This window comes from Triticum urartu, chromosome 2 (genome assembly GCF_003073215.2).
Source record: "Triticum urartu cultivar G1812 chromosome 2, Tu2.1, whole genome shotgun sequence".
In the NCBI taxonomy this organism is placed as follows: Eukaryota; Viridiplantae; Streptophyta; class Magnoliopsida; order Poales; family Poaceae; genus Triticum; species Triticum urartu.
In genome coordinates this window covers 42986799-42998047 of record NC_053023.1, presented here as the reverse complement: position 1 = coordinate 42998047, position 11249 = coordinate 42986799, and the positions used below count along the sequence as shown (strand labels likewise).

At 42.9% G+C, this 11249-nt stretch overlaps 1 protein-coding gene across 1 annotated transcript; it reads right to left on the bottom strand.

The window, feature by feature from the left end:
- Positions 1-10029: 10029 nt before the first annotated feature.
- LOC125534923 lies at positions 10030-10846 on the bottom strand. Its single transcript, XM_048697967.1, has 3 exons — positions 10559-10846; positions 10125-10476; positions 10030-10037 (listed from the first exon to the last, which is right to left on the bottom strand). The coding sequence occupies exons 1-3, from the start codon at positions 10562-10564 to the stop codon at positions 10030-10032; spliced, it is 366 nt and encodes a 121-aa protein (XP_048553924.1). The 5' UTR covers positions 10565-10846.
- Positions 10847-11249: the final 403 nt, after the last annotated feature.

The window sequence follows — 11249 nt, the reverse complement described above, 5'->3', positions numbered from 1 at the left end:
TATTCTTACTAGAGGGAGCAGCTTCTTTCGGCATTAGCACAATTGTTAGTATATGATACTACATCTATAATTAAATATAAGATGTTTTTGCAGTTCAATTGAACTAAAAAATGTCTTATATTTAGTTATAGAGATAGTATTAACAATGTTTTTCAAACTGTGTCTAGCAAATTCACCTACCGGTTGTGTTGATAATATTGAATTATAGGGTTCCTTCTATTTTAACGCAAATATAATTTTGCTAATATATAAATTTATGTGTTTATAGGAATTATGTGAGATGTTGAAAACATAGTTTATGAGATTACAATAATTGAACTAAATTAAAATCTCTCCTAATCCAAGCAAATTAAAAGAGATGGAATCACATTCCTCAAAAATAATTTATGCCACTTTGACATGTATTATAGCGTGTATATATTGTTTTTAGTATATTTATATATTTTGCTGGAAGGTACTAGAGCATAGCTCTATTTGATATCGTGATATTAAGTTTATAGGGGGTATGGTCAAACTTGGTGTATAAAAAGATAATTTTATGGGCAGCACTAGGCGTCGGTTGAACGGTGAAAGCCTCGACCAGTCACCTTTCCAGCCGTCTGATTGTAGCGTGCAAAGCCGTCTGATTACACCAAGCACGATGACAATGCCAAGGTTGAGATCCATACTGAGGACTTCCAAGAACCAGATATAGGCATTTTAGAGTGTCAAAATATATTGTTTAAAGTGCTCAAATTAAAGATCCAACACTAAGGTGCATTGACATCATTCATGCAAATTCAGCGAGCCCAAGAATTTCAAACTTGGAATTCATATGAAGAAACAGCGATCGTTTTACTATAAAAAAGGTCCGGAGCAAAAGATGACGCTCGGTACGACTGCGCACGGTCGTATTGGCGGTCGTACCAGGCCCAGAAAGCTGCAAAGTCACCCAGATCAGACGCGATTCTTGGTGGAGTTCGTCCCCTTTTGTTTCCGCAACTTCCTTGGCCACCAAGTGAGGTATTGAGATTGGATTTGGCTCATCTACAAACCTTGGATCAAATTGGAGGAGCTGTATCAACGGAGGGACACGAGGAGGCCTCCTATATATACACCTCCAACCGTAGCCGCAGGCATATACACAACCTCCATCTCCATTGCTGCTCCAAGATCACATCCATAGAAGAAGGGACAAGACAAGAACAAGGAAATGGAGGCTCTGCCACCACGCCGCAGCGGCCTTTGGGCCTGTGCCATCTCCATTGATGTAATCTCCATCGACACTGCCTTGGCTTCCCCTTCACCGACTTGGTGTCAGCTTGTATCATGCATCTCCCTTCTATGTTTATCCCTTTCATGTCCGAGTAGCTACATTAGTTCTTGAGGATATGGTTGAACCCTTGCATGATTTGAACTTAATGTTTATGAGCGATCCAGTCATCCTCTTTTGAAGTGTTGCGTTGATTTTCTCATGGTGTTGTGAAGGTTGTGAAGGAAATATGCCCTAGAGGCAATAATAAAGTTATTATTTATTTCCTTATTTCATGATAAATGTTTATTATTCATGCTAGAATTGTATTAACCGGAAATATAATACATGTGTGAATACATAGACAAACAGAGTGTCACTAGCATGCCTCTACTTGACTAGCTCGTTAATCAAAGATGGTTATGTTTCCTAACCATAGACAAAGAGTTGTTATTTGATTAACGAGGTCACATCATTAGTTGAATGATCTGATTGACATGACCCATTCCATTAGCTTAGCACCCGATCGTTTAGTATGTTGCTATTGCTTCCTTCATGACTTATACATGTTCCTATGACTATGAGATTATGCAACTCCCGTTTGCCGGAGGAACACTTTGGGTGCTACCAAACGTCACAACGTAACTGGGTGATTATAAAGGAGCATTACAGGTGTCTCCAAAGGTAGATGTTGGGTTGCGTATTTCGAGATTAGGATTTGTCACTCCGATTGTCGGAGAAGTATCTCTGGGCCCTCTCGGTAATGCACATCACATAAGCCTTGCAAGCATTGCAACTAATGAGTTAGTTGCGAGATGATGTATTACGGAACGAGTAAAGAGACTTGCCGTTAACGAGATTGAACTAGGTATTGGATACCGACGATCGAATCTCGGGCAAGTAACATACCGATGACAAAGGGAACAACGTATGTTGTTATGCGGTCTGACCGATAAAGATCTTCGTAGAATATGTAGGAGCCAATATGGGCATCCAGGTCCCGCTATTGGTTATTGACCGGAGACGTGTCTCGGTCATGTCTACATTGTTCTCGAACCGTAGGGTCCGCACGCTTAAGGTTTCGATGACAGTTATATTATGAGTTTATGAGTTTTGATGTACCGAAGGAGTTCGGAGTCCCAGATGAGATCGGGGACATGACGAGGAGTCTCGAAATGGTCGAGACGTAAAAATTGATATATTGGACGACTATATTCGGACATCGGAAAGGTTCCGAGTGATCCGAGTATTTTTCGGAGTACCGGAGAGTTACAGGAATTCGCCGGGGAGTATATGGGCCTTATTGGGCTTTAGGGGAAAGAGATAGGAGAGGTTGGGCGCCCCCCCAAGGCCTAGTCCGAATTGGACTAGGGGGAAGGGCTGCGCCCCCTCCTTCCTTCTCTCCTCTTTTCCCTTGCCTTGACTCCCACTCCTAATACATGGAAGGACTCCTAGTTGGACTAGGAAAGGGGGAATCCTACTCCCGGTGGGAGTAGGACTCCCCTAGGGCGCGCCATAGAGAGGGCCGGCCCTCCCCTCCTCCACTCCTTTATATACGGGGGCAGGGGGCACCCCATAGACACACAAGTTGATCATTGAGATCGTTCCTTAGCCGTGTGCGGTGCCCCCTGCCACCATATTCCACCTCGATCATATCGTTGTAGTGCTTAGGCGAAGCCCTACGTCGGTAGAACATCAAGATCGTCACCACGCAGTCGTGCTGACGGAACTCTTCCCCGACGCTTTGCTGGATCGGAGCCCAGGGATCGTCATCGAGCTGTACGTGTGCTAAGAACTCGGAGGTGCCGGAGTAACGGTGCTTGGATCGGTCGGATCGGGAAGAATACGTATGACTACTTCCTCTACGTTGTGTCAACGCTTCCGTTGTGATCTACAAGGGTACGTAGATCATACTCTCCCCTCGTTGCTATGCATCACCATGATCTTGCGTGTGCGTAGGAATTTTTTTTGAAATTACTACGTTCCCCAACAGTGGCATCCGAGCCTAGGTTTTATGGTTTGATGTTATTTGCACGAGTAGAACACAAGTGAGTTGTGGACGATATAAGTCATACTGCCTACCGGCATGTCATACTTTGGTTCGGCAGTATTGTTGGATGAAGCGGCCCGGACCGACATTACGCGTACGCTTACGCGAGACCGGTTCTCCCGACATGCTTTGCACAAAGGTGGCTAGCGGGTGACTGTCTCTCCAACTTTAGTTGAACTGAGTGTGGCTACGCCCGGTCCTTGCGAAGGTTAAAACGGAGTCTATTTGACAAACTATCGTTGTGATTTTGATGCGTAGGTAAGATTGGTTCTTGCTTAAGCCCGTAGCAGCCACGTAAAATATGCAACAACAAAGTAGAGGACGTCTAACTTGTTTTTGCAGGGCATGTTGTGATGTGATATGGTCAAAACGTGATGAGATATAAGTTGTTGTATGAGATGATCATGTTTTGTTATCGGCAACTGGCAAAAGCCTTATGGTTGTCTTTATATTGCATAAGATGCAAGCGCCAAATAATTGCTTTACTTTATCGCTATGCGATAGCAATAGTTGCAATAGCAATAGTTGGCGAGACGACCGTGTGACGACACATTGATATAGATCAAGATGATGGAGATCATGGTGTCATGCCGGTGACGATAGAGATCATGACAGTACTTTGGAGATGGAGACCAAAGGCGCAAGATGATGATGGCCATATCATGTCACATATTTTGATTGCATATGATGTTTATCTTTTATACATCTTATTTTGCTTAGTTTGACGGCAGCATTTTAAGATGATCTCTCACTAAATTATCAAGAAGTGTTCTCCCTGAGTATGCACCGTTGCGAAAGTTCTTCGTGCTGAGACACCACGTGATGATCGGGTGTGATAGGCTCTACGTTCAAATACAACGGGTGCAAAACAGTTGCACACGCGGAATACTCAGGTTATACTTGACGAGCCAAGCATATACAGATATGGCCTCGGAACACGGAGACCGAAAGGTCAAGCGTGAATCATATAGTAGATATGATCAACATAACGATGTTCACCATTGAAAACTACTCCATCTCATGTGATGATCGGTTATGGTTTAGTTGATTTGGATCACGTGATCACTTAGAGGATTAGAGGGATGTCTATCTAAGTGGGAGTTCTTAAGTAATCTGATTAATTGAACTTAAATTTATCATGAACTTAGTCCTGGTAGTATTTTGCAAATTATGTTGTAGATCAATAGCTTGCGTTGTTGCTTTCATATGTTTATTTTGATATGTTCCTAGAGAAAAATTGTGTTGAAAGATGTTAGTAGCAATGATGCGGATTGGATCCATGATCTGAGGTTTATCCTCATTGCTGCACAGAAGAATTATGTCCTTGATGCACCGCTAGGTGACAGACCTATTGCAGGAGCAGATGCAGACGTTATGAACGTTTGGCTAGCTCAATATGATGACTACTTGATAGTTTAGTGCACCATGCTTAATGGCTTAGAATCGGGACTTCAAAGACGTTTTGAACGTCATGGACCATATGAGATGTTCCAGGAGTTGAAGTTAATATTTCAAGCAAATACCCGAGTTGAGAGATATGAAGTCTCCAACAAGTTCTATAGCTAAAAGATGGAGGAGAATCTCTCAACTAGTGAGCATGTGCTCAGATTGTCTGGGTACTACAATCGCTTGAATCAAGTGGGAGTTAATCTTCCAGATAAGATAGTGATTGACAGAATTCTCTAGTCACCATCACCAAGTTAGTAGAACTTCGTGATGAACTATAATATGCAAGGGATAACAGAAACAACTCCCAAGCTCTTCGTGATGTTGAAATCAACGAAGGTAGAAATCAAGAAAAACATCAAGTGTTGATGGTTGACAAGATCACTAGTTTCAAGAAAAGGGCAGAGGGAAGAAGGGGAACTTCAAGAAGAACAGCAAGCAAGTTGCTGCTCAAGTGAAGAAGCCCAAGTCTGGTCCTAAGCCTGAGACTAAGTGCTTCTACTTCAAAGGGACTGGTCACTGGAAGCGGAACTACCCCAAGTGATTGGCGGATAAGAAGGATGGCAAAATGAACATAAGTATATTTGATATACATGTTATTGATGTGTACTTTACTAGTGTTTATAGCAAACCCTCAGTATTTGATACTAGTTCAGTTGCTAAGATTAGTAACTCGAAACGGGAGTTGCAGAATAAACAAAGACTAGTTAAGGGTGAAGTGACGATGTGTGTTGGAAGTGGTTCCAAGATTGATATGATCATCATCGCACACTCCCTATACTTTCGGGATTAGTGTTGAACCTGAATAAGTGTTATTTGGTGTTTGCGTTAAGCATGAATATGATTTGATCATGTTTATTGTAATACGGTTATTCATTTAAGTAAGAGAATAAATTGTTGTTCTGTTTACATGAATAAAACCTTATATGGTTACACACCCAATGAAAATAGTTCGTTGGATCTCGATCGTAGTGATACACATAATCATAATATTGAAACCAAAAGATGCAAAGTTAATAATGATAGTGCAACTTATTTGTAGCACTGCCGTTTAGGTCATATTGGTGTAAAGCGCATGAAGAAACTCCATGCTGATGGGATTTTGGAATCACTTGATTATGAATCACTTGATGCTTGCGAACCATGCCTTTTGGGCAAGATGACTAAAACGCCGTTCTCCGGAACAATGAAGCAAGCAACAGATTTGTTGGAGATCATACATATTGATGTATGTGGTCCGATGAATATTAAGGCTTGCAGCAGGTATCATTATTTTTTGACCTTCACAGATGATTTGAGCAGATATGGGGATATCTACTTGATGAAACATAAGTCTGAAACATTTGAACAGTTCAAAGAATTTCAGAGTGAAGTGGAAAATCATCGTGACAAGAAAATAAAAGTTTCTACGATATGATCGCAGAGGTAAAATATTTGAGTTACGAGTTTGGTCTTCAATTAAAACAATGTGGAATAGTTTCACAAACTCATGCCACATGGAACACCACAGCATAATGGTGTATCCGAACGTCATAATCGTACTTTATTGGATATAGTGCAAGCTATGATGTCTCTTACCGATCTACCACTATCGTTTTGGGGTTATGCATTAGAGACAGCTGCATTCACGTTAAATAGGGCACCATCAAAATCCGTTGAGACGACGCCGTATGAACTATGGTTTGGCAAGAAACCAAAGTTGTCGTTTCTTAAAGTTTGGGGCTGCGATGCTTATGTGAAAAAGCTTCAACCTGATAAGCTCGAACCCAAATTGGAGAAATGTATCTTCATAGGATACCCAAAGGAGACTGTTGGGTACACCTTCTATCACAGATCCGAAGGCAAGACTTTTGTTGCTAAATTCGGAAACTTTCTGGAGAAGGAGTTTCTCTCGAAAGAAGTGAGTGGGAGGAAAGTAGAACTTGATAAGGTAATTGTACCTGCTCCCTTATTGGAAAGTAGTACATCACAGAAAACTGTTTCTGTGACACCTACACCAGTTAGTGAGGAAGCTAATGATGATGATCATGAAACTTCAGAACAAGATACTACTGAACCTCGTAGATCAACTAGAGTAAGATCTGCGCCAGAGTGGTACGGTAATCCTTTTCTGGAAGTCATGCTACTAGATCATGATGAACCTACGAACTATGAGGAAGCGATGATGAGCCCAGATTCCGCGAAATGGTTTGAGGCCATGAAATCTGAGATATGATCCATGTATGAGAACAAAGTATGGACTTTGATGGATTTGCCCGATGATCGGCAAGCCATAGAAAATAAATGGATCTTCAAGAGGAAGACGGACGCTGATAGTAGTGTTACTATCTACAAAGCTAGAATTGTCGCAAAAGGTTTTCGACAAGTTCAAGGTGTTGACTACGATGAGAGTTTCTCACTCGTATCTATGCTTAAGTCTGTCCAAATCATGTTAGCAATTGCCGCGTTTTATGAAATCTGGCAAATGGATAAACAAAACTGCATTCCTTAATGGATTTACTAAAGAAGAGTTGTATACGATGCAACTAGAAGGTTTTGTCGATCCTAAAGGTGTTAACTAAATATGCAAGCTCCAGCGATCCATCTATGGACTGGTGCAAGAATCTCGGAGTTGGAATATACGCTTTGATAAGTTGATCAAAGCATATAGTTTTATACAGACTTGCGGTGAAGCCTGTATTTACAAGAAAGTGAGTGGGAGCACTACAGCATTTCTGATAAGTATATGTGAATGACATATTGTTGATCGGAAATAATGTAGAATTATTCTGCAAAGCATAAAGGAGTGTTTGAAAGGAGTTTTTCAAAGAAATACTTCGGTGAAGCTGCTTACATATTGAGCTTCAAGATCTATAGAGATAGATCAAGACGCTTGATAAGTTTTTTCAATGAGTACATACCTTGACAAGATTTTGAAGTAGTTCAAAATGGAGCAGTCAAAGAAAGAGTTCTTGCCTGTATTACAAGGTGTGAAGTTGAGTAAGACTCAAAGACTGACCACGACAGAAGATAGAAAGAGAATGAAAGTCATTCCCTATGCCTTAGTCATAGGTTCTATAAAGTATGCCATGCTGTATACCAGATCTATTGTATGCCCTACCACTGAGTTTGGCAAGGGAGTACGATAGTGATCTAGGAGTAGATCACTGGACAACGGTCAAAATTATCCTTAGTGGAATAAGGATATGTTTCTCGATTATGGAAGTGAAAAAAAAGGTTCATCGTAAAGGGTTACGCCGATGCAAGTTTTGACACTAATCTAGATGACTCTAAGTCTCGGTCTAGATACATATTGAAAGTGGGAGCAATTAGCTAGAGTAGCTCCATGTAGAGCATTGTTGACATAGAAATTTGCAAAATACATGCGGATCTGAATGTGGCAGACCCATTGACTAAGATTCTCTCACAAGCAAAACATGATCACACCTTAGTACTCCTTGGGTGTTAATCACATAGCGATGTGAACTAGATTACTGAATCTAGTAAACCCTTTGGGTGTTGGTCACATGGCGATGTGAACTATGGGTGTTAATCACATGATGATGTGAACTATCGATGTTAATCACATGGTGATGTGATCTAGATTATTGACTCTAGTGCAAGTGGGAGACTGAAGGAAATATGCCCTAGAGGCAATAATAAAGTTATTATTTATTTCCTTATTTCATGATAAATGTTTATTATTCATGCTAGAATTGTATTAACCGGAAATATAATACATGTGTGAATACATAGACAAACAGAGTGTCACTAGCATGCCTCTACTTGACTAGCTCGTTAATCAAAGATGGTTATGTTTCCTAACCATAGACAAAGAGTTGTTATTTGATTAACGAGGTCACATCATTAGTTGAATGATCTGATTGACATGACCCATTCCATTAGCTTAGCACCCGATCGTTTAGTATGTTGCTATTGCTTCCTTCATGACTTATACATGTTCCTATGACTATGAGATTATGCAACTCCCGTTTGCCGGAGGAACACTTTGGGTGCTACCAAACGTCACAACGTAACTGGGTGATTATAAAGGAGCATTACAGGTGTCTCCAAAGGTAGATGTTGGGTTGCGTATTTCGAGATTAGGATTTGTCACTCCGATTGTCGGAGAAGTATCTCTGGGCCCTCTCGGTAATGCACATCACATAAGCCTTGCAAGCATTGCAACTAATGAGTTAGTTGCGAGATGATGTATTACGGAACGAGTAAAGAGACTTGCCGTTAACGAGATTGAACTAGGTATTGGATACCGACGATCGAATCTCGGGCAAGTAACATACCGATGACAAAGGGAACAACGTATGTTGTTATGCGGTCTGACCGATAAAGATCTTCGTAGAATATGTAGGAGCCAATATGGGCATCCAGGTCCCGCTATTGGTTATTGACCGGAGACGTGTCTCGGTCATGTCTACATTGTTCTCGAACCGTAGGGTCCGCACGCTTAACGTTACGATGACAGTTATTATGAGTTTATGCATTTTGATGTACCGAAGGTTGTTCGGAGTCCCGGATGTGATCACGGACATGACGAGGAGTCTCGAAATGGTCGAGACATAAAGATTGATATATTGGAAGCCTATGTTTGGACATTGACGAGGAGTCCCCAAGGCCTAGTCCGAATTGGACTAGGGGGAAGGGCTGCGCCCTTCCTTCCTTCTCTTCTCTTTTCCCTTGCCTTGACTCCTACTCCTAATACATGGAAGGACTCCTAGTTGGACTAGGAAAGGGGGAATCCTACTCCCGGGTGGAGTAGGACTCCCTAGGGCGCCGCCATAGAGAGGGCCGCGGCCCTCCCCTCCTCCACTCCTTTATATATGGGGGCAGGGGGCACCCCATAGACACACAAGGTTGATCATTGAGAATCGTTCCTTAGCCGTGTGCGGTGCCCCCTTCCACCATATTCCACTCGATCATATCGTTGTAGTGCTTAGGCGAAGCCCTGCGTCGGTGTAGAACATCAAGATCGTCACCACGCCGTCGTGTGCTGACGGAACTCTTCCCGACACTTGCTGATCCGGAGCCCGGGGATCGTCATCGAGCTGTACGTGTTGGCTAAGAACTCGGAGGTGCCGGAAGTAACGGTGCTTGGATCGGTCGGGATCGGGAAGATACGTACGACTACTCCTCTACGTTGTTGTCAACACTTCTGTTGCGATCTACAAGGGTACGTAGATCATACTCTTCCTCGTTGCTATGGATCACCATGATCTTGCGTGTGCCGTAGGAATTTTTTTGAATTACTACGTTCCCCAACAGCAAGTACTCTCGCACCTCGAGATTCCTATGCTCGACAAAGGCCTTATATGCCTACATAATTTAGGTTGTTTCTAAGTGAGCAATGCTGAAAATGAACTGAGAATGCTAGAGAGAAAAAGATAAAGGGGAAGTACTTACAGCATGCTGGCGGGCTAAGGGAGTCTGTGAACGCCCCGTACTCTCTAACTGGCTCGGGTTGGTAGACCGAAGCCGTGTGTACGAGATCGAAGGAGTTTATCAAGCCATCGAAACACGGATACCGGCCATGTGACTTCCCCTGGATGGCCACCACCGCCGTGTCGTCGATCTGAGACTGGGCGACCTCAGGAACAGGAACATCCGGATGCAACTTCTGATAGTGCTGAGTGTAAGACTCCAGGTGCTCCTCGGTCTTGCCGTAGTACTGGCTCTCGCCCTCCTTGGGATGACTCCGCTCGCGGGCCAGCTTCCACGACTCAATGTCTGAGAGCGGCCTCTTCAACTTGTCCTCCTGCAACGTCAAACAGAAGTTAGCCATACATAAGAACATGACGGTAAAGAAGAACAAAAATGCATCATGCATATAGATATACCTTCATGGCCTTGAAGCCCCAGTGGTTCCTGTTTCCTTGGCCGTGTGTCCCGTCTTTTCCACGGTTAGCCCGGGCCTTGATGCTCTTGGCAGCAAACTCTGCATCGTCGCCGAGCCACCTATCCACCAAACTCGCCCATCCGTCATGCCTTCCATAGCACCAACGAGGAACAACCTATGCAAATTTTGGAAGCATGACATGTGAGCACGAAACATATAGTTGACTGCTTGAAACAATGATAAGTTAGTAATAGTTACCATCATGAACTGCTCCCTGTTCAAGGTAAGTCGTTGCCTCTGCGCTTGAGTTTTGGTCATCTTTTGTTGCAGGTAGATGTGGTAGTACTGCGAGACGGCAACTGTGACGCCCCCGATTCAAATCGTACACTATCATACACGCCAAATGTGTACGATTAAGATTCAGGGGCTCACGGAAGATATCACAACACAACTCTACAAATAAATAAGTCATTACAATCATCATATTACAAGCCAGGGGCCTCGAGGGGCTCGAATACAAGAGCTCGATCATAGACGAGTGTCAGTGGAAGCAAACAATATCTGAGTACAGCACTAAGTTAAACAAGTTTGCCTTAAGGAGGCTTAGCACAAACTGGGATACAGATCGAAAGAGGTGCAGGCTCCTGCCTGGGATCCTCCTAAACTACTCCTGGATCATCGTCAGCGGCAGC